Consider the following 22,814-nt stretch of genomic DNA (forward strand, 5'->3'; position numbering starts at 1 on the left):
ATAAAGAGTTTTGACTTTTAATTTTCTTAAATTCGGTAATCAAAACTCTCTATTCGCTGAACTAGTACTTAAATTGGTGATATTAATCTTTTATTTATTTTTAAATGTCACATAAATAATATGTTAACAATGTTTGAAATCGTTAATACAAAACCTCGTTTTGTATAATTTTAAAAATAAGAAGTCTCAAATTGTGAAATTTAAAATGAGATATCCGAAATTTCAATTGATCACAATAAGAAGCCCCAATTTGACAATTCGACCATTTAAAACATCTCTAATTTTTTCCATTATTATAAAATAATTGATCCGGTTCTAATTACTTTTATAATATAGGAGCAATACAAATTAAATCTAAAGGCAGGCCCAAATATTTTGAGAGCACCAAAATCTTAAAAAAAAATTATAATGATATGTTCATGGGCTTATTTTTAAAAAATCCATAAATAATAATTGATAACCTATCAATGATAAGCCCTAACTTAATTTGTATTTAAAAAAATAAAAATAAAGAATACTATCTTACTTGGAGAAAAGAATCGCACGATTCCCATTATCAACAAAATCAAGAAAAAAAATAAGAACAAGCATTCTGGAAAAAGAAAAGAAAACACTTCCCCCAGACCCCAAGCCCGTCGTCGATCCTCCAGCTTGCCGAAATCGGAGCAGAAAACTCGGTCGTCTCCTTCCCCGAGCTCTTGGGCCCTTTCGCTCGTTCCAGCCTTGTTTCTCGACACTGCGCCACTGCCCACTAGAGTTCTTCCTCCGATTTCGGTGAGATTTTGGTTCGATTTACTTGATTATTTTTGGTTGTTGAGGACTTGTGTGGCGGAATGGTGGATTCACAATCTGTATCTTGCAAGTTGCATTATTGCAGAGCGGAAGTGCAACATTGTGGTTAATCATAGATTCATAGAATGCTAGTTAATCTATAAATTTTTAATGCAGATTATCATTTAAATTTTTATCAAGCATGCCTCCTATAAGAAAACAATTGTCTAGGGTAGAAAAAAGAAAGAAAAAATAAAAGGAATATGCTTTAATTCAAAGCCAAGTAGGGAGCCTTAATAAGTATTTCACAATCGATCAAATAGTAAAACAAGTGAACCAGAATGATATCGATGATAAGTTGAATGATTGGGAACATGGTGAATTGAATGAACTTCGCAATGAAGACCCAAAACAGTCTGAAAATGAGAACGATGTAAGTATGCCTAAAAATGACATTGATGGAGATATAAATCAAAAGATTTTGTTTCCTTTAAATGTTGATGATCCAGGAAATTGGGACAAAATGCAAAATATTAGGGACTTTTTGGTTGAAAGAGGTCCTAAAAGATATGATGATATTTTGTTTCATCTTGATAACACTGGAAGACATTTCAATCCATCACATTATAAGAGACAATTGACTAATGGTGAGAAAAGTGACAGAAGATGGTTAGTGTACTCTATTTATATGGACAAGATCTTCAGTTTTTTTTGCAAGTTATTCAAAACTCAGAGAACCATGGCGAAACTTGGTTATCTAGCTGACGAAGGATACAAAGATTGGAAGAATATCAGCCGATACCTCAATCTTCATGAAACTAGTAAAGATCATATTAATTGTATGACTAGTTGGATTGAATTAGAAAGAAGACTTCAAAAGAAAAAGACAAATGATGAAAGTGTGCAAGTAGCAATTAACAAAGAGAGAACATTAGAAACAAGTATCGATGAGAATAATTGCAGTTGTGCAAAGAATTGCGAAAAATAACTTGGCACTTCGAGGAGATTGTGAAAAGTTTTATGTTGAGAATAATGGAATATTTTTGCAGTTAATTGAAATGATTGCCGAATTTGATCCAATAATGGATGAACATCTTCGACGTGTTCAAGAGCGACAAATTCATTACACTTATCTTGGGCTCAAAATCTAAAATGAATTGATACAGATGTTGGCAGCTGAAGTAAGAAGTTTAATTGTTGCAAAAATTAAGCATGCAAAGTATTTCACAGTGATACTTGATTGCACTCTAGATGCAAGTCACGAGGAATAAATGTCTCTTGTAACTAGATGTGTGGATGATTCAGAAAATGCAATAGTGGTTGAAGAATTTTAGATTGGATTTTTGAAAGTTAATGAAACTTCTAGGCTTGGGCTTTTTATAGAGCTTAAAAATATTTTGAGCAATCTCGAACTTGCGAAAGTTCCATAGCCTATGTTATCTATCGAGAAAAAAAATTATTGAGCAAGTTGATTATGCAAACTTGATCAATACTTTCGCTTAAAAAAATGCGAGACGAGTAATATTCAAGTGACTATGTACTAGTTCGGAACATGAATTTTATATTTTGATTGGATCTTCTTTGTTTTTTTAGTATTATTACTTATGACATATTGTTTTGATGATATTTTATTTCTAGAGTTCATGTTACAAATACTATTATATTTAAATCGATAAAAAAAAATATATGTATGAATATTAAGCTTTGAGGGCACCAAATTTTGTGTTCGCCTCAGGCCTCGAAATCTCTGGTCCGACACTGACCTAACCGTTTAAAAGATTTTCATTGTTATATTCAATCATTGAGACCAAACAATTTAAAATAATTAATAATTAATGTGAATATAAGAAAAAACTATAAAAAAAAGAAAAAAAATATAAAGTTAAAATAATTAATGATGAATGCTTTTATATATATATATATATATATATATATATATATATATATATATATATATATATATATATATATATATATATATATATATATATATATATATATATATATATATATATATATATATATATATATATATATATATATATATATATATATAATTAAATTAAAATAATTAATAATAAATACTCGTATAGAAATAATAAAAAAATTTATAAAATAAAATAAAATAAAGGGTTCATTTATTAATAATAAATAAAAAAGATAGAGAAAGAAAATATATTAATATTTAATTAATAAATATATAAATTTAAAAATAAATATTAACCATGATTATTAAAAGAAGCTAAATGAGCCAATTTTTGATATTACATATGTTTAAATAATCATTTATTAATATATACATCTAAGTTTAAGTGAACTAGTTATACAAGTACATACGTCTAAGGGAGATTTTTTTCTAAAATATATGCCACCACACCACCAGATTTCATTGAAATTCTTGAAGTTTGTAATTAACTTCTTCTCCTAATAAACATATATCTCTTATTTATTTATTCCACGGTGACTTTATAAAGATATTAGAATTAAATAAATGTTTTTTTATTGTTAAATAAATATTTTTTATTATTTTAAATAAAAATGCTATTATAAGAATGATATTCAATTTAACACTCGTAATTTTTTTTTTAAAATGTATTAATTTTAGAAATTCAATTATAGAGATATTTTTTTACTATTAATTGAGAATTTCTTAATAAAATATATACTTTGAAAGTATGTATGAAATTTTTGTAAAAATTTGTGTATTTTAATTTTATAAAATTTTGGCCAAAATTTTGTATTTCTTCAAATATTATTTTAAAACTTAATAAAGACCTGCATAAAAAAAAATGTGTTTTCTAATTGGATAACTAATAATACTACACACCTTTAATTTTTCTAACCAACAGAGGAATTCGAGGATTGCTGGGAAAGGAAGATAACAACAACAATGTCGATAACTGTCGGAGGGGTGAGTGCTTCTTCATCTTCCTCCGCAACCTGTTGGCCTATTCGGTTCAATCACTTTTCTTCGGTCTCCCGGACCTCCTTTAGATATTCTTCAAAGCTCCAAAATTTAGTCTACAGAGGCAGCCTTACTGTTCACAGTAAACCAGCATGGCAATCGGGACTGAGCGGCTCAAACGGGTAATGTAATTACTGAGCTAATTCGATTAAACCAGCAGTTTATATTTACGATTCTAAGTACTGGGTTTTCGAATTATGGTTCATTTTATGATGTTCGGCTTTATACTAAGAATTATTCTAAGTACTTGATTCTATGAAGTACTGATATCTTCCTGTTCAGCTACCACGGCTCCGATTTTGATCCATTGGGAATAAACCCAGATACTTCATTTGGTCTGGGTGATGCTTGGGAAAATTTATTAGGTTTGATTACACAGAAACTGGAGAGTTCATCATCTGGTACAAGAAAGGACAAACCTTCAGCTAGAGGAGTGGCAGGTTTGTTCTTCCTTGTTGCTGTTTTATGTGAATCATTCATTCCTCTATAAGAATATTTTCAAGGTTGAACATGTATTTCAGCTGCAATCGAAGATACTTCTATTGATTTTGGGGACTTCTTCAAAGGCCCATTGCCAGGAAAGTTTCTTATGCTTTTAGGATATTTGGCCTTATCCCGGCTTGGAATTTACATACCACTTGGGGGAGTAAATCGCGAGGCATTTGCTGGAAATCTAGATCAAAACAGTTTGTTGAGCACTTTGGATACGTTCTCTGGTGGAGGCATTGGTCGATTAGGCATATGTTCTCTTGGAATTGTTCCTTTCATCAATGCACAGATTGTTTTCCAGCTTCTCTCCCAAATCTACCCAAAATTGCAAGACCTTCAGAAAAGGGAAGGTGAAGCAGGAAGAAAGAAAATTCTTCAGTACACTCGCTATGCTTCGGTTGGTTTTGCCATTGTACAGGTGCTTCCTTTGTATGGCTATGCTTGTTTCAGGCAGAATTGAAATTAGAATTTGAGTTGGGTCCAATCTCAAAATCTTTGTTTGTTTGATGACATAAAATAAGGAATTAGTATTGGAAATATAATTCCAATTGAATTGAATTTATATAATATTTTAAGTTTCAGTTCCATCCTTTCCACTTTGGAATTTCAATTCAATTCAGTTCTTATAAAATTAGAATTATAATTTTAAATCTCTTGAATAGGCAATTGGTCAAGTTCTTTTTCTCCGTCCATACGTAGAAGATTTCAGCACACAGTGGGCTCTATCTTCTGTTACATTGTTAACACTTGGTGCAGTACTCACTACATATATTGGAGAACGAATTTCCGATCTAAAACTTGGGAATGGAACTTCGCTTTTGATCTTTACGAGCATTATATCGTACTTGCCAGCATCTTTTGGTAGGACGGCTACCCAAGCTTATCAAGATGGAAACTATGTTGGACTTGTGGGAATCCTTGTCTCATTTTTCCTGTTGGTTCTTAGTATTGTGTATGTTCAGGTAAGTCTGGGTAAGAGTTTTGCTTCACTGTTTATTGATGAATGGAAAGAACTGTTAAACAGCATTCTCAAACGAAGGGTTTCAGGAAGCTGAGAGGAAAATCCCTATTAATTATGCTTCAAGATATACTAGCAAGAGTGGAGGCCTGCAGAGATCTGCTTATTTACCCTTTAAGGTTGTATCCTTGATTTCATTTTATTTTCTACTGCATTATGCATATTACGGCTCTTGATGGTAACTCTGGTTAGTGTGGTTTCAATATTTTATTGGATCAATTTCATTAAAAGCTACATAATGGAGCTTTGATCACCTGTAATGCTCATGAAAGGGACCCCGTCAAGTGTGGGTCTGGAAAGACGAGTTTCCTTAAGAAGTTCTTCGTAAAATGTTGTGATAGAATTAATAATAAGATATCAATTTGTTTGGAACTTCTTTGATTTTGTTTTTTATCTTGGAACAATATTATTTTTTATTTAAAAAAAATCTTGTGTGACAAGAAATTATTTATTTGTATAAAATGGCCAAAAATACTTCTCTGAAATATGATGGTAGTTCGATGAGCCTGTTGAAGACAATGTACGTTTTTCTCCAGTCAGACGGTCCAAATGATACATAATATGCTCTTCATTTCATCTTTAGAGGAAGTGTTGGCTTTCACTTTTATTTTTTTTCAAACGAACTTCATTTCATTCAAAAGGAGCGGAGATTGACATTTAATCTCTAAGTACTATTTTTCAACAATTTTTATCATTATCATTTTTTTTCTGAAACAGGTGAACAGCTCAGGTGTAATGCCAATTATCTTCTCCACTTCATCATTAGCTCTTCCAGCCACTGTAGCACGATTCACAGGCATAGGTGTTCTGAAAAACGCTGCTGTGGCCTTAAATCCAGGCGGTAAGTTATATCATGCAAGAATTTCTTGGTGTGTTGTTATAATGGTGTCTGGCTAACTGACTGGATTCATCATTTTGTAGGTTCTCTATATCTCCCTACAAACATTTTGTTGATAGCCTTCTTTAACTACTATTACACTTTTCTACAATTGGACCCTGATGATGTCAGCGAACAGCTAAAACGACAGGGTGCATCGATTCCACTTGTCCGGCCTGGAAAAAGCACTGCTGCATACATTAAGACGGTCCGTACAATTTTCAGGCTAATCTAGTACTCCGGTTTTCATTAATTTTGGTATTTGATAATGAAGTGTTTAATTTTCCAACTCATTTATCAGGTCCTAAGTCGAATATCAGTACTGGGATCTGCATTTTTGGCAATTTTAGCTGCGGGTCCTGCTGCCATTGAACAGATAACTCATTTGACTGCATTTCGAGGATTTGCTGGAACTTCGGTTCTGATTCTGGTTGGTTGTGCCACAGATACAGCAAGAAAAGTTCAAGCTGAAATCATATCTCAGAAGTACAAGAACATTGAGATGTATGACAGTGACAAGTATGGTCAATAGTTTTTGCAGTCCCCCCAGAGTTGCAAAACATAAGAAACTCTCAACTTTGTCATTCTGAAATTGAATTGTATGCTGGTTGTTGATCTTGTAATTCATGATATTTTTGAAACATCCCATGTAGGTATTTGTAATTCTTACTCGTGAATATTCAATTCAAATCATAAAACTAAAATCTCTTACAAGTTACATGCAGCTTAGTTCTGTTTGATGTAACTTAGTATTATAACAAGTTAATAACTGGTCTAATTGAAAGCTGCAAATGAAGATATTTGTTGGATTCATTTGTAAGGAGCATTTTATTATATTTTTTATTCTGGGTATGGAATTTTTTTGTCTGGTGCAGGATAGTGTTACAAAATATATTTAGACTTTGTCCAATCTATTAGAAATAAGAAATAAGAAATTTCAATTTGTTTATGACTAATTTGAGCCTTCAATACATATTTGGAGGATCCATATTAAAGAATAGAAAGAAAATAAAAATGGAATAGCTCACTAATTAGAGTGCCCTCCTTCTTTTCTAGTTCGAATCTGGAGCATTTCAAAAAAAAAATGTGACAACCTGACGGGCTCAAACCTAAGACCTTAGGTTAATATCCACCTCTTAATGTCGCTAGGCTAGAAGAAGGGATGGAATCTGAAGCATTTCAAAATTAAACTTATTTGAAGTTGAATGTATGTGACTAAGTCAAAGATATTAGTACAACTATATAACATTAATTAATTTTTTAATTAGGTAACAACATTACATGTGTATTGCGTGTAAAAAGGTAAAAAAGAGCTAGTTATTCAATGCTGCCAAGAAGGGTAACACATAAATATCAATTATGCCATATCACTTTTGGTAGCATTCATCAATACAAATAAACCTTCATCATAAATATCAATTATACCACAGCTACTACTACTGCTGCATACATATGTAGCTGGTTTCTTTAGTCATCATCCGGTTCAACAGAGAAATCAGGTTCTTCAGGTTTCTGTAACTTAGACACCCTTAACAATTTCCCCTTAAGAACACCTCTCCTAGTATTTGCTGCAAATCTAGAGGCCAATATGGTGACTCCAATGTTCATTTTCGCCATTGGAGAACTAGGCAGAGTCTCCTCACCCTCCTCACTCTCCAACAAAAACAATTCCATAGCGGTTGGATCTTTAGCCAGATCTTTAGCCAATAACCGCCTCTTGTGCCGCCTCCAAGCAGCTTGTATGAAACAGGCAGCCCACGTTCTCCAATGGTGGGAATAGAATCGGAATGTGTGTTGCAGCTTCTTGCTGTGGAGCCGTCTGAATTGGTTAGCTACAAATTTTAAATCTTCGGCTATTAGAGCAAAGGCTTCGACTTCCCCGAGCGCTATTACAGTTCGTGTTGAAGTTGGCATATTTACGCTCGATTTTGGAAGGAGTGCCCATGAAAGAAGCTCCTCACCGCAGAAATCCCCAGGGCCTAAAGATATTGTGTTGAAGAAACCGGTTCTGCCTCCATTTGTGGTGGAGCTTTCTAGTTTCCCTCGGATTATGAAGAGCATTTCTGTTACTGGGTCGCCTTCTCTAACGAGATAGGTGCCTTGAGTGCTTAAGGAGGAGACTAAACGTTCGCATATTGCGTCGAGCAATTGATCATCCATTTGTGAGAAAAACGGAACCTGCCATGTCATCAAGGAGCAACGAGTTCATAAGTTTCCTAGGTAGTCAGACAAATCCTAATTTATGGACGTTTTATCATCTAGGTCCATATCCAAATGGGGGGTATGCAATCTATGAGGATTAATACAAAAAGTAAGGGAAACTTTACCCGACGAACAAGGTCCAAGCATAAATGGCGTTGAATATCACGACGAAGATCGGTAGGTAAGCCTCGAAGAATAGATTCCTCATCTACTCCTCTTGTTGCAAGCCATTTATACTGAACAAAACTTCTTACCCTCCGTCTCAGATCCTCTGGTAGTTGACGATGTTTCATCCACTCCTCTGTGTCTCGACGTTTCAGCCTCCATTCCTCAAGTCTCACCGTTATCGATTGCAGATATGTCTATAATGGAAAGATAATGGGAAATTGAGGTGAAAATTAGTGGTGCATTATAAGATCTGTGGGAAAAGATCAATACCTGCATATTCCCAATAAGATGTGCAAATAATACAAGACCCAAGATGGCTATTAGTATCGCAAATGCTGTTTCACCAATAAATGTGCTCGTTGACAAATTTTGCCCATATGAACTGCAAAAAGAAGTGGAGATACATAACAACCCGTCTTAACATTATTCCAAAACTTATGCTTTTTAACAAATCACTTCAACAAAATAATGTTTTTAACTGTAGATTCATTATAAAGTTTAATTTATTGTATAAATATTTATAATCACCAACCCAATCAAACAAACCCATAAATCACATGGCAGTTAAATATGAAATATACTTCTCAAATTCATTGAAAACAACTGATTCTAGCATAATTACATTGTTAAGACAAATGAATCCCAGAAACTCATGCTAATCTAAAGCCAAATATATATGAAGATATATATATATTCCTGTCATATATATATGCATGACAGGAATGCTGCGAACGACCAAATTACTCTTATATTATTGGAATATATACCTTAAATTCTGCAATCCCCACCACAGGCAATAGAAATATTTCTTGATGAAATTTGAGGAAACAACTTCTTTGGTCACAGCTTTCTCAAATAACCCATAGTTGAAAGTAGACATAATGTTCTCAGGATCACATCTCTTGAATATACTTGTAGAGTTTATCCAGATGTTCCGTTCGTTGCTAGTAGTATCACAATCCAAATAGTCAGACATGCATTTTAAAGGATCAAGCTCCCCTTTGCACCTGGATTTCAAACATGACATGTAACGATCTATGGACAGCAAATACCATGAAGCCCCCAAAACCTGTAAGGAGCAAAACCAGTAAAGAATCCGGAAAACATGATTGGAAATGTATAGAATAATCGGTATAAGACAAATATGGCAAAACTGAAATGAAAAAAGGAGACTGAAAGAAAGGTACTTACATGGCTAGCCAACATGTAGAGAACTAAATTATAAGCAGCTCCTGCCCAAACAGTTTTTGTGACGAATCCTGTTGCTTTAATAATTTGAGAACTTAATGGGAAAATAAGATAGAGCCTTGGTATGTATTGGAGTAGAACAATAAGAGCCAGTGCATTGTTATTTTGATCAGATCGCGAATTTCTTGTGGCAGGTATTATAAACCAGATCACAATCTGCAAGAACTTTTTGGTTAGACAGGACACTCTCAAGACAAAATGGGAAACATTTTCAAAAGAAAACACTGAGGCTGATTTGTTATATCTTTTTTTCATTGGAATCATAGTCCAGAAAAATCTACATTTATTATGTTTGTAAATATCACAATGATCTAAAAAATAATCTCAATGATTATCCAGAAGAGAAAACAATATTCATACCAATTGAAACAAACAAGTTATACTATAATTTGGATCATTATATAAAAAGAAATTGTATACCAAATAAAGCAACAAAAATCACACTACAATTTAGATCATGATCCAAAAAAACTTATACACAAAATCACTTTCAATTTTAACGTTTACGTTTTCTGTGATTGTCATAAAAAAATGACAAATTACTAGTCCTCATTGTCACACAGATATGTCAGAGGATAAAAGAGTTTTTAACCCTACTAATAACTGAAAGCTGTGATGATAATAATCCAATAGATAAGGGAGAGGCATGGGGAATCCAAGGGTTGTTTACTTGTACCAGTTCAGCATGAGTTGTTGAGTTGTTCCATGAAGTATATAGACGTCTTTTGTATTATCAGAAGACTCTTTTAATACAATCTTTAACATTTTAAACAAGAAAATGAAGAAAGTTTTATGAAGGTGTGGAGGATATGTAATTTGAGTTTCTCATCTAATATATCTTTTTTCTTTCTCTTCTAATCTCACTTCTTCCTCACATAGAATTCAGGAAGGGTGCATATGCAAAACAAGATTTCACTCATAACCAAGTAAGTTTCAGTTTGGAAGTGATATTCCTCAGACAAAGAAGGAGCAGACAAGTAAAATAATGGTTCCTTTGAACTATGGCCTCTTTATTCCACCAATTCATGAGTAAAATCAAAGCTAATGCTAATCTAGATAATGATCCATTTACTTTCACTTATTCACTTCAAAGAATCACTCCGTATCCTCTAGAAATGTAGCATATATAAGAAAAGATATTTCATTACGTAATGCATAAGAAAAGTACCTGAGGGAGGGGTAATGTTGCGATAAGATCAATGAAGAAACCAGACCTAACATACCTCCGAGCAATCCTCTTGGGATCCATAACAAGTTCACCTCTTCCAAAGACCCGAGAGCTTGGAGCAACATAAGCTGTTCTAAACTTTATAATAACATGCAAAAAGTAGAAGAAATCTGCAACAGTTCGGAAACAGGTGACTATAATTCTGAGATTCAAATCACTCTTCACACACCACATATCTTTACTCCCTCCTATGCTAGGCAAGTAGAAATATAGTGGATCAACAAAGAGTGCAACCAAACACCAAAAAATAAAAACCCTATTCCATTGCAGCACAATTTCACTTCCTGGATCCAGAATTCGCTTTTGCCATGGCTCAGGCTCCTCCGGAAACAACTTAGGTCTTCCTAATTTAACTGCTCCACTGATTTTACTCTTGCCTAAACCCCCAGATGGCATTTCTAGGTCAGAAGGATCATTTCTACCCCAAAGAACATGCTGCTTCTGATCACTACTTCCACTAGTATAGAACCTGCAATGTGAACGAACAAGAAGTTTAATGGATGACCCCCCAACCGAAGGAGTACTTATAATGTTTTTTTTCCTATATTTGGTTCTTTGACCAAATTTAGAAACTCGAAAAACAGCACGATCAAATTCTCAATACCTCCTGCTGTTTAATCTACCATTTCCTAAAGAAGGAAAGTTATGATCGAGGAAAAGTTAGAAAATTCAGAACATACCTCACTAGATTTCCTTTCTTCAGCTCCATTTGAGAAGCACGAAAATGGTCAAAACATGAACAGATAATTACTTGGAACTTCTCTTCGGAAACTTTTGAGCTGTTGAAGAAGATGACTGATCTAGTTTAACACAGATGAAGATGAAGAACATATAAAGTAGCAGAAAACATTCTTGTCATGTGAAAATCAGATTTGGTTTTTTTTATTTTTTGTTCGCTGGGTTTGTATATATCTTGGTCTGTCTGCCAAATACTGGAAGTGCGGGGGGTGGTGACTGAAAGCTGATGGAGAGAGAATAAAATATTCCATTTCAATTCTTTAATACTGTCAAAGAGAAAATATTTTAAAAAACACATTCATGAATAGGATACTTGTTTTCTAATTATTTTTGTATTTTATTCTTGTTTAAGGGTTTAAAATATTTTTAATATTATAATCAGTAGCAAAATGAGAATTGTGGTGTTATAAATGAAAAATAATTTTTTTTAATTTAATAGTTATATTTTGTGCTTTATTAAATAAATATAGTAAATTTATATATATATTTTTTAATAAATGTAACTTAATTTAGTTAATAAATAATGAGTAACGATTGAAAGAGATAAATTAATTAATAGAAAAAATAAAAATTAACTAATGAGAGAAAATAATATTTATCATAGATAGATAAAGTAATATTATTCATATCTATATATATATATATAATGATGCTTAATTTTTAAAATGTCCGGATTGTCGGGTCGAGAGCTGTGGTTAATTTGGATATATGCGAGAGTAAATGGATCTTTGGGTCGGATTGTGGGTTGACCCGCCCTTAAACTTAAAACGGTTAAAAATAAAATTAAAAATGCTATAGATATTGTTCGAACTTACAACCTAACAAAACAAGTACAACATTTTAACTAACTAGGCTAACTACAATTTATATTTTAAATTCAACCCAAAATTTGATAAACGCGTGACATTTTAACAATATAAGTGAGAGTAAATGGATACTTGGGTCGGATTGTGGGTTAACCCGCCTATAAAATTTTTACCGTAATATTTTTTTCACGGTTTTATATTATTACTCGTGCAAATGCACGGGATACATGCTAGTTTTATTTAAAAACATTAACATTCGTATGTAAATTTATACTCATACTAAGATTTAAATCAATATAAAGAATTAAACATTATTATATATATATATATATATTCTAATTTAATATAAAATTATAAATACATTAACATAAAATAATTATTTTACAATAATGATATATTGGATTTGAGTTATTTATTAAAATTATTAAAATAAAATAAAAAATTTCAAACTCAATTTTTTTGAAATTAGTCCTATCAAAAAACACAACAGTAATTTATACTTGTTTTTATCGGTAATTCAAAATATTTTATATTTAAATGACAATAACGACGGAAATATATCGTTATTATTGATATTTCTTCATCGCTAAAGGAGATTAACGACAATAAACTATGTATATTTTGTTTGTTGTTTTTATTATTATAATCGTATTTCAGGTAAATTATATAAAAAAAAAAAAGTAACCGAGTAGATTTTAAATTTTAAGTCTACCATGAATGTTGGTCCATTTAAGTGTCGGATGTTGTGCACATTAAGTGGGGGCATGGTAGGTTGCTTCCTAAACTAAATAAATAAATAAAAAATGGAAAAGATAGATGTGGGTGCTTAATAAGAGAATGTTGGAGATTCAATATTTTTGAATGCATTCAATTGACACATTTTGGAGGCCCAAATATCATTAATTTTTTGCTCTTTTCAACTTGGGGAGAACTAATGATTCCACATAAAACAATCCATCCACTTAACTCAATCAAATCTCTGCCTTGACACATACAAATTCTTTGTTCTAGTAAATCTTTATTAAGGTACATACCTAAACCTCTGCCTTCAAATTTACACTATCAGATAGAATCTCAAGAAAGGTAGATTTTGCGTGAAAAATAGGTATTGGCATTCAGAACCTTCTCATATAACAAATTTTGCAGGACCAAACAAATAATGAGTTCAGAGTTTCAATAGAATGCATATAATGTGACTGTAAAAACAAAACATTATTATATTTGATTACAAAAAGAATGATCTATGTGCTTGAACAATCATCTTAGTAAGTAGCATATATATATATATGGTGTAGGGTTTTGTTTTGTTGAGGATTTATTCTCCTTCCCAACCAAGTTGCCTGGCTCTTCTCTCCCATGAATAAGTCATCTTCTTTTCCTTAATCAACAAAGCCTCGGACCTCTCTCTGGCCTGCTCACAAGTTTCTGTGGCAACATTACACTTCTCTGCCTCCTTTTGGTACTGGGATGCTGCCCTTCTTGCTTCCACCAAGGTTAAATTCTTGTGAACGGCGTGTTCTTCCCCAACTGCCTCTTGTAGCTTCAGTTCTTCTCTCAACAGCTCTACCAAATGCTTCCCCATCTCTTCCTTTACATCAGGATCATTCCCTCCGCAATCTGTCACATTAAAAAAAATAAAAAAATAAAAATATTTCTACAAAGTTTCAAAAGACGTATGTTCGATATGTATAACTGGAGTTAACCAATTCATATGCTTTTAGTAACCTTAGAATTGATATTCTTTGTTTAAGTAAGGAAACAAACAATGGATTTAGAATTGGATCCTCAGTGCCAGTTCTAGTTGTGAATAAAATATAGCCTGACGAAATTCTTGATGCCAACCAAAAGGCAATCAAATCAAACATAAAAGAAGATTCAAGGAATAAAATGAAGAGTACTAGATATAATAAAGTCTAACCTGCAACAGAGAGATTGGCCAATCCTGCAGAAGCAAATAAATAAAAAGATGGAACCATATCAGTCCTAAATAATGTTTCACAATGATGAGAAAAGGACAACATAAAAGTATGCAACAAATATGCTTCAAATGCAGAAATTGTCTACTAGATTTGGACCGAAAGAAATTCAAGAGTGTTTGGAAGGCCGAGTAAAACGGAAGAATAAATGTGAAAATCAATTTTAACTCGCTGCATGATAAAGAAGTTGTCAAGTCAGCCACATAAGAAAAAAAGGACACTTGATCAAGAACTGAAAACACTGATAGGCAACTATAACAGGAACTCATACTTGTATAAATAGAGATCAAATGTGTTGCTATAGATGTACAAGTTAGTTCTATTGAAATGAGAGTTTACAAGAACCACAATTTGTGGTGTGAGCTACTTCTTCATTTTCCTTTCTTATCCTCAATCTCAGTTCTTAGTTTATTATGGATCTTGAAGTATACACAAATAAGCATACTAACTGACTTCTATACAAATTATGGGTATGCTGCATATGCATACTTACTCAAAACTCATTTTTCTTTCCTCGACTCTTTGACTTTTTATTAATCATAACGTTAGAAAGTGTCACATATTTAGGAGATGATACAGGAAAGTCGATATACTTAATAATAATGTTGTATAATATAGAAAGAAATAAAATTTCGTCCCAACTAGAAATCAAGCAAGCGATTAACTCATTTAATTTTCACCACTAAATTTAAATCAACTTGAAAACTCTCATCACTAAGCTTCTTAATTCTCTTCTTCTCCTACCTGGTTTAGGCTATTCAGTCAAATGGCATTGAAGTGTACACTGTTCACTTCCAGACATTGATTTTGTCTTTCTTCTATTTGCTTTCTAACAAGGCTTTTTATCCAATTCTCAAAAGCTACACATGCTTTCTTTAGTCCCAACACCTTATATCCCTTCCATGCTATACATTTACATACTACCCAACTTCTTAAAACAATCACAAGCCTGTAGATTGTTTATTTCAACAATTATATTCAAATCATGTTCTTCATCTGTGTATTCTTCATCATCTTATTCCTACGTGTCAAGAGTCTTATCATCAAATTCAATCTGGTTGAAATTACAAATCAATTTATTCATATGTATCTGTTAAGGGACATCTTCAATGACACATATTCCTCGACATATTCTAAAATGAATACATTTCATAATCCCATTTATCTTATATCCTAATAGACGAGATACATGAGAATCCAAGCCCTTGAACAAAGTAGGCTTATCAGATCAATTGAAAGCGGAAAATCATCAAAGTGACTACGAAGAGGCAAACAAGAGAAGACAATAATTGAGCAATGGCTGCAAAAAAAGGAACTCAAGCTAATCCTTAATTTGGAAAAATCTCAATGGCATTATAATGGAAATAAGCCTTAGAGTATACAATAGGAAGAGCGGTGGAGTTAGTGCTCCAAATGGATTCTTGGAACAAAGACAGAAGAGAAGAAACAGGTGAAGGAAGAATGAGAGACCATTTGGAAATGATAGTGCAAATTTGCAGATGGAGTTAATACAGGGAAGTTATTTCAGCTATATCTGCTACAATTTCTGATTCCAGCATCTATTAATATCAAGTTTTCACTTACACTGATATAAAGTAATAATAGTAGCTTCAATCACAACTTTTAAAATACCAAATGATTATGGCAATCTATCATTCAACCAAATCATGAGGCCGAAGACAAATAACCTCAAAACATAAACATAAAAACCGTACATTTCCACTAAGGTAAGCAATATAAAAGATAAAACCAAACAAAATCCAAGTAGAATTCGAGGAAATAACCAAAGTAAGATTGACCCATTTAGAAATAACTGTGAGTGATTTAGTTACAATTAGAGAAATGGGCATATTTAATTTGAGTTTAACAAACACATGGAAAAATGAAAACCTCATCTCCAACTATTTGAATATATAGGCTACATATAAAATTAAGGTACGTACCAGGTGCAATCTTAAGAAGAGAGAGAGGAGGAGGACAATCACAGATGCAAGGACTGCAAGAAGGGGGAACAACATCCAGCTTCATCCCCTTCTTGAATTTCCAGTAAAGAGCCGGACCAGAGACGCAAAGAGCCGAGACAACTGCGAAAACCACCAAACAATACCTCAAGCAATCCCCTGATCGCCTCGACATCTCTCTCGCGGTCTAGCGAACTGAAATTTAAGGTATGGCTTTGGGCCTTATCGAGACGGACGTGAGATCTAGACGAGTTGGCTGTAGGACAGTTCGGGATCGATATAATCAGTGGGAAGGAAGTGTGAAAAATGAAAATGTCACATTTCTTTGGACAGTTTATATCTATATATATAATTCTGTTTTCAAAGAGATTGGTTATAGGGAAATTTGATAAAATGGCCCTAATAAGGGTCTAATTCCAAAAAATGCACGCCTAGTCAACCTTGCAAAAATTGTCTTTTTGTTCGGCGAAATGTTGTCTTATCCTCTTGTGTGCCCATTTTATCGTTCATTAACGCGAATTATCACTCTCGCGTTTTCCTCTAAAACGCGTTTATGAACTCACGCGTTTTAGATGAAACGCGAAAATAGTAATTCGCGAGAATGAAAATACGCGGTTTACAACTACCGTATTTTATATAAAACGCGATTATTAACTCTAGCGTTTTACAATAAAAAACGATAGTTGTAAATCCTGTATTTCATCGTATATATACTTAATTTGTCCCTCATTTTAAAAAATTCTTTCACGACTCTCGACTTTTCATTCACGACTCTCGACTTTCCATTCACGACTTTCCATTCCAACTTCGAACTTCGTTCAAATCAGTTTTTTCACGAGTATTATATCAGTGTTCTTATTATGCATGCATGCATGGTTTATGGTTTGTAATAACCGCGAATTGCTATTTCACGAGCATTGTACCTATATGTATTGTAGGTTTGTACTTTATTTGAATTGTTTATTAATGTTTTATCCAATTCCCTCATATTTTTGATGTTGCTTACTTGAGTTGTTATGTTGTATAGTTTAGGTAATTATAATGTTCTATAGTTTAGGTAATTATAATGTTCTGGAGTTGTTATGCTTACTCCAATTTTATTCCTTTTTTTTTTTTGTAGATGGAGTCCACCATAATTCTTGAGTTTGTTGGTAGTGTCTAATGAAAACCAATATCTCAAACATTGTCACCAAGTTTGCTGCAAAGAATCTAATGGAAAGGGTAGAGCAAACCCAAGTCCGATTTTTATTCAAAGGATCCACATTACTGCGGTTCTTAAAAACAATAATACATCAAATGCTCCTCAGGAAGAGCAGCTCAAATTCTACGGAGATGAAGTTCCTCGTGAATGGAGAGGAGTTGTGCTTCGGGATGAAGAAGTTTGCCTTGGTCACAAGCCTCAATTTTGGGAGATACCATATGGTGAAAACCATTTTCAATGAAGTTGAAGAATGTCCACCTTTAGTTGTCAAGTATTTTCAAAGTAATATGATTGTTAGAACAGAAGACTTTCACTCAAAATTTGTGTTCTGCTATGATAAAGAAGATGCATGAAAATTAGGACTGGTGTACTTGGTTCGCCCTTGACCCAAAGAGGATAATAAATATCAAACTCCTCAGCATGGTCGAGGATATCGACACTTTCCTCCAATTTTCATGGGGAAAGTTGTCCTTTAGAGAAACCCTGAAGGGTTTGAACATGGACCTGAAACACTTTAGGTCGCTATATCTGGAGAGAAGAAAGTCACGGGGAAGAAGAACAAAGACAAGAATGTCGATGTTTCTTATACCGTATATGGGTTCACACTAGCCTTACAAGTGTGGACCTATGAGGTTATCAAAACGTTTGTCCCCAAACTTGCAAGGAATACGATGCTTCAAGCGCATCGGCCTGTCTGCCTAGTGCCGACCCAATATGTTTGAAGGCCTTGTGCGAGATATCAAATGCGGCTCTAAGTACTCCAAAAAAAGAAAAATATCAAAACTACAAACATAATATCATAAATAAATATCTACGCATACCAACAATTAAGATCACAACAACAAAAAGATAAAAAAAATCAAGGCAAATTTTATGGTAAAGCTTATTGAATTTACTTCAATAACAAATGCTCTTGTTACATTGTCTTCAAAAGGAATGACCAAAAGTCTGAAATCTATTACAAAAACACGACATGCAATACAATTTACTAGAATTTTACCAATTTGAATCAACCAATGCAATACTATTTTCTGAAAATTGATCTTCTTGCACTCTTAGATGCGAAATCATCAATTAACCTATCATAGTCAAGTTTTTCCAAGAACTCATGTTCAATAGAAATCAAAGCCAAAGCATTTAGTCTTTCTTGTGACATGGTCGAACGCAAGTAAGATTTCAATATTTTTAGCTTTGAAATGCTTCTTTCAGCTGATGCTACTGTTACTGGAACTATTAACATAATTATATATGGACAACTAGTAGGATAACAATTAGCACTTTTCAAAAATTTAGGATTGCACTAGTTGAATCAAGCTCATTTGGTAAATGTTTTTGTAATAGTCCTACTTCATTTAATAAATCCTCACCGTTAATATCAGAAGTGTGACCATTCTCCAGCTTCTTCTCAAGGTTGTTGCAGCTTCTTTTTAGGTTAACAGAATCCAAGGACTTTAGCTTCTCTGCCATAAATAAGAACTCAAATGTCTCCTCATATTGCTAAAACCTTTTCTCCAATGAACCGATTGCTTCATCAATTATGTATAAAAAGTAATGAAATCTGAAGGATTCTTGACTTGATTCTTCGATAGGTGGTTCAGATGGCTGATTTTCAAAGAATCTCATCAAAATGTTTTTTTCTTAAGAACTGTTCTTTTCTTTTGTTTCTCTGGAAACACTGGATCAATATACAATTCAACAACAATTTCTTTGGCACAATTCAACGCATTCTCAAACCCTACTTCTCTGTACTCTCTAAAGAATGCAATAAGTGCCTTCACACTACCCATTGCTACATCAATTCGCATATTTTCAGACTGCAATTGTTTACTGAAAATATAAAATAAAATGATTAAAAATGATGAAAGAAAACATAAATATCAAAGATTTGAGATTTTTTACTTTGGATTTAATATGTTGATATTTATTTAGATTTTTTATGATGTTCATTTTTGTAGTCTTAGTTATGAATCGGTTATTAATACACTAATTTAGGTGAAAATAATAAGAAAGTATTAATTTCGATGTCGGAGTTAACGCCGTTGCCGGGGATCGAACCCGGGTCACCCGCGTGACAGGCGGGAATACTTACCACTATACTACAACGACTTATTAATTTTTTTTTTATATATGTATATAATATTTTTGGTAGCCCTACATTTTTTGTGGCCCTGTGCAAGTGCACATCTTGCACAGTCAATGGGCCAGCCCTGTGTCTGTCCATGCCCTAGGATAATACAGTACAAATCCAGCAGGAAGAGCACCGCCTCTAATCTTCACACTGCCCTGCAATGCAAGATTGTCAAGAAGATGAAATTGTCTGAAGAGGAGAAAATCTCATATCTAGGGAGGACTTTGAAGATATGGGAGGTAATTTTTATGATTGCTTATTTGAACTTGATTGCAGAAGGAGGAAATTAGAGATATTCAAGATGTAGTTCCTCCTAAACCTGACATGAGGAAGAAAAGATAAATTACTCACCCTAGCACCTCTCATTCTGTTCCTGCCAAACCTTTCACGAGAAGAAGAACCCGCATCCCTACCTCCATCCCTAGCAACTCTAATTCTGTCAAGAGCGCCACTGGGACTCAAGAAGATGATGATGCCTCTCAAATGACTCCAGCATCAATAGACCCCCATGATGATGATGGACCTCAAATGACTCCAACAACTCCCTATATAGATATAGATTGGATCAACTGACGAAGGAGAAAATGAACTAAAAACTGAAATGAGAACTGAAATAAATCTCATAAAAGAGATGTTAAACCAACTACAAGAACAATTTGGCATATTATCAGTCACACTAGGGGAGGAACATACTAGGAGAAAATTGAATGAGGAATATGTGGATGTGCTTGTGGAGAAAAAGAAGGTGAATGAGGAAGACAAGGATGAAGAAGATTTGGAGGAGGTGAATGAGGAAGATTTGGAGGAGGTGAATGAGGAAGATTTGGAGAAGGTGAATGTGTTGATTGAGGATCTAGTGAATGAAAATATTGAGGTATGTCTAATTCAAGTATTTGGTCTAATTCAATTATTTTGTCTTTTTTAGGATATGGTAGATAAGCTGAATGATAAAGACAAGGATGGGCTTGTGGAGGATGTGGTGAATGAGGATGTGCTGAAGGATGTGGTGGTGGAGGTTGTGGTGAATGAGGATGTGGTGTTGTAGAATGTGTAGAATGTGGTGAATAGGATGTGGTGGAGAATGTGGTGAATGAGAATGTGGTGGAGGATGTGCTGAAGAATGAGGATGTGGTGTAGAAGGTGGTGAAGAATGAGGATGTGGTGGTGGTGGTGGAGAAGGAAGACAAGTAGAAGAATGATGTATGTATAATTCAAGCATTTTGTCTAATTCAAGCATTTTGTCTAATTCAAGGATGAGATTGATGATGTGGAGAAGGTGGTGAATGAGAAGGTGAATGTGAATGATATAGACAAGGAAGACAAACGTTGGAGGAGGATGTGTTTGTACAGAATTTGGAGAAGAAGGAAGACAAGCAGAAGGTGGAGAATGTGCAGAAGGTGGAGGAGGATGTGTTTGTGGAGAAGGTTGAGAAGAAGGAAGAAAATATAGGTTTCGAACTTGTAACCTAACAAAAACAAGTACAACCTTTAACCAAGTGTGATTGAGATGTGGTTTGCCGAGGGATAATAGACCGGTATCATTTGAAAGTGGTTAAAGAAATATGAATCAAATATTTGATTGACCAAAGTGTGAGGTCACGATATTAATTATTAAAAAATATGAATCAAATATTTGATTAACAAAGTGAAAGTGTAAAGTCACGAGATGAGAGATTCATTCGGAAAAATATGTGATGAATATGTGAAAAAATAAGTTGTTTTATCGAAGTAAATAAAATGTGAAATGAGAGCGTTATATTTTTTATTTTAATAATTTTAAACATTGAATAAATATTATTATAATTTTTTAATTTATTTTGTTTTTATCCTTATCCGTGTGAATCGCACAAAAATTTTCCTAGTTCTCAAAATATACGAAGTTTAGACCGTTTGCTTTGAAACGGACATCAAAGGCATAGTGTAGAGGCTCTTTCTCACATGTAATAAAACAATGAACTCCCAAGTAATTTCTTTTATAAAAGCATTATTGTTTTATAAGATAAAAAATCTTTCTCTTAATTTTGTAAGAAAAATTAGGTGGTGACTCTCGAAGTAAAAAACTATTTAATTTCTCGTTGATTTACTCAATAGGATAAATTAATTAATTATTTTTCGCAAAAATAAAATATTGGACGGGGAATTTTCAAAATGTATAGAGCATCTTAATGGTTTTTATTTTATAAATTATGATACTCTTCATTAATATGATCTATATTAATCTAATACATTTTTAATAAGAATAAAATTAAGAATTTTGGTCTATTATAAACTTTTTATTTATGTTTATAAAAAGTAAATTCTTATTAACTCAAATATAAAATTAAATATAAAAAATAATTTAAAAAATACAAAATTATATTAAAAAATATCAAAACAGCTAAATAAGAATATAAATATTAAATATTATAACACTTTGGCAAAAATTACAAATTTTATAAAAAAAAAAGTCAACAATCTTGCAGTTTTTTTTTTTTTTTAGAGAAACTCTATAGAAGAATTATCCCGAGTTTAAGTTTAGTAGAGGGAAGTGATTAATTAGAGAGAGTCGAACAAAACAATATAAACTTCTGTTAGAATAATTTCAATCAAATAGTATGAATAATAATGAAAATTGTCCTTATTCATAAATTAATAAGAAACGTCACCTGTCTTTTCAAGATAGAGAAATGATTTGGGCAACAGAGTTATAACGAAAGCAAGGTCACGAATCTGACATGGCCTACCACATGTGCAGGAGAGAAAAATAAATTTTTTTTTTTTTTTTTGAAAAAAGATCATGTTCGGGAGGAGAGAGAATTTGTTTTTCAATCCGAAAAAATGACCATGTTCGGGAGATTTTGGTCTGAACATGACCATGTTCAAGAGTTTTTTTTCCGAACATGGGCATGTTCAGGAAAAGAGAGAAATTATTATTTTTTTTCGGAAAAATGGCCATATTCTGGAGATTTTTGTCCCGAACATTACAATGTTCACAAAATTTTTGTCACGAATATGGCTATGTTTGGGAGATTTTTATTTTTCTCTCCTGAAAAATAACA

The 22,814-nt window shown here is 33.0% G+C and overlaps 3 protein-coding genes and 1 non-coding gene across 4 annotated transcripts; 1 reads left to right on the forward strand and 3 right to left on the reverse strand.

Moving 5' to 3' along the window:
* The first annotated feature begins 3,604 nt into the window (after positions 1-3,604).
* On the forward strand, positions 3,605-6,833 carry LOC124945318 (preprotein translocase subunit SCY1, chloroplastic). The gene is made up of 8 exons (XM_047485728.1): positions 3,605-3,858; positions 4,019-4,176; positions 4,258-4,643; positions 4,888-5,187; positions 5,273-5,362; positions 5,961-6,084; positions 6,165-6,328; positions 6,422-6,833. The coding sequence occupies exons 1-8, from the start codon at positions 3,662-3,664 to the stop codon at positions 6,650-6,652; spliced, it is 1,650 nt and encodes a 549-aa protein (XP_047341684.1). The 5' UTR covers positions 3,605-3,661; the 3' UTR covers positions 6,653-6,833.
* Positions 6,834-7,349: 516 nt separating this feature from the next.
* On the reverse strand, positions 7,350-11,913 carry LOC124944597 (cyclic nucleotide-gated ion channel 17-like). The gene is made up of 7 exons (XM_047484896.1): positions 11,647-11,913; positions 10,907-11,435; positions 9,682-9,894; positions 9,258-9,559; positions 8,761-8,872; positions 8,448-8,684; positions 7,350-8,298 (listed from the first exon to the last, which is right to left on the reverse strand). Exons 1-7 carry the CDS (start codon positions 11,673-11,675, stop codon positions 7,588-7,590), a joined length of 2,133 nt encoding a protein of 710 aa, XP_047340852.1. The 5' UTR covers positions 11,676-11,913; the 3' UTR covers positions 7,350-7,587.
* A 1,692-nt stretch (positions 11,914-13,605) lies between these two features.
* On the reverse strand, positions 13,606-16,803 carry LOC124944599. Its single transcript, XM_047484897.1, has 3 exons — positions 16,430-16,803; positions 14,429-14,452; positions 13,606-14,127 (listed from the first exon to the last, which is right to left on the reverse strand). The coding sequence occupies exons 1-3, from the start codon at positions 16,620-16,622 to the stop codon at positions 13,826-13,828; spliced, it is 519 nt and encodes a 172-aa protein (XP_047340853.1). The 5' UTR covers positions 16,623-16,803; the 3' UTR covers positions 13,606-13,825.
* A 2,879-nt stretch (positions 16,804-19,682) lies between these two features.
* TRNAD-GUC lies at positions 19,683-19,754 on the reverse strand. The gene has a single exon. It is a non-coding gene; the product is annotated as a tRNA-Asp (tRNA).
* Positions 19,755-22,814: the final 3,060 nt, after the last annotated feature.

The sequence above is a fragment of the Impatiens glandulifera genome, chromosome 7 (assembly GCF_907164915.1).
Source record: "Impatiens glandulifera chromosome 7, dImpGla2.1, whole genome shotgun sequence".
NCBI classification, from domain to species: Eukaryota; Viridiplantae; Streptophyta; class Magnoliopsida; order Ericales; family Balsaminaceae; genus Impatiens; species Impatiens glandulifera.

Bases quoted from the DNA above. Each gene is read 5' to 3' on its own strand.
- LOC124944599 (XM_047484897.1), bottom strand. From the start codon at position 16,622: ATGTCGAGGCGATCAGGGGATTGCTTGAGGTATTGTTTGGTGGTTTTC. The intron at 14,453-16,429 runs GTACGTACCTTA...TTGCTTCTGCAG, and splicing joins TCTTCTTAAGATTGCACCTG to GATTGGCCAATCTCTCTGTT. The intron at 14,128-14,428 runs GTTAGACTTTAT...TTAATGTGACAG, and splicing joins GGCCAATCTCTCTGTTGCAG to ATTGCGGAGGGAATGATCCT.
- LOC124945318 (XM_047485728.1), top strand. From the start codon at position 3,662: ATGTCGATAACTGTCGGAGGGGTGAGTGCTTCTTCATCTTCCTCCGCA. The intron at 4,644-4,887 runs GTGCTTCCTTTG...TCTCTTGAATAG, and splicing joins TTGGTTTTGCCATTGTACAG to GCAATTGGTCAAGTTCTTTT. The intron at 6,329-6,421 runs GTCCGTACAATT...CTCATTTATCAG, and splicing joins CTGCTGCATACATTAAGACG to GTCCTAAGTCGAATATCAGT.
- LOC124944597 (XM_047484896.1), bottom strand. From the start codon at position 11,675: ATGGAGCTGAAGAAAGGAAATCTAGTGAG. The intron at 8,873-9,257 runs GTATATATTCCA...TTCTTTTTGCAG, and splicing joins TGGGGATTGCAGAATTTAAG to TTCATATGGGCAAAATTTGT. The intron at 8,685-8,760 runs GTATTGATCTTT...TTTCCATTATAG, and splicing joins ATCTTATTGGGAATATGCAG to ACATATCTGCAATCGATAAC.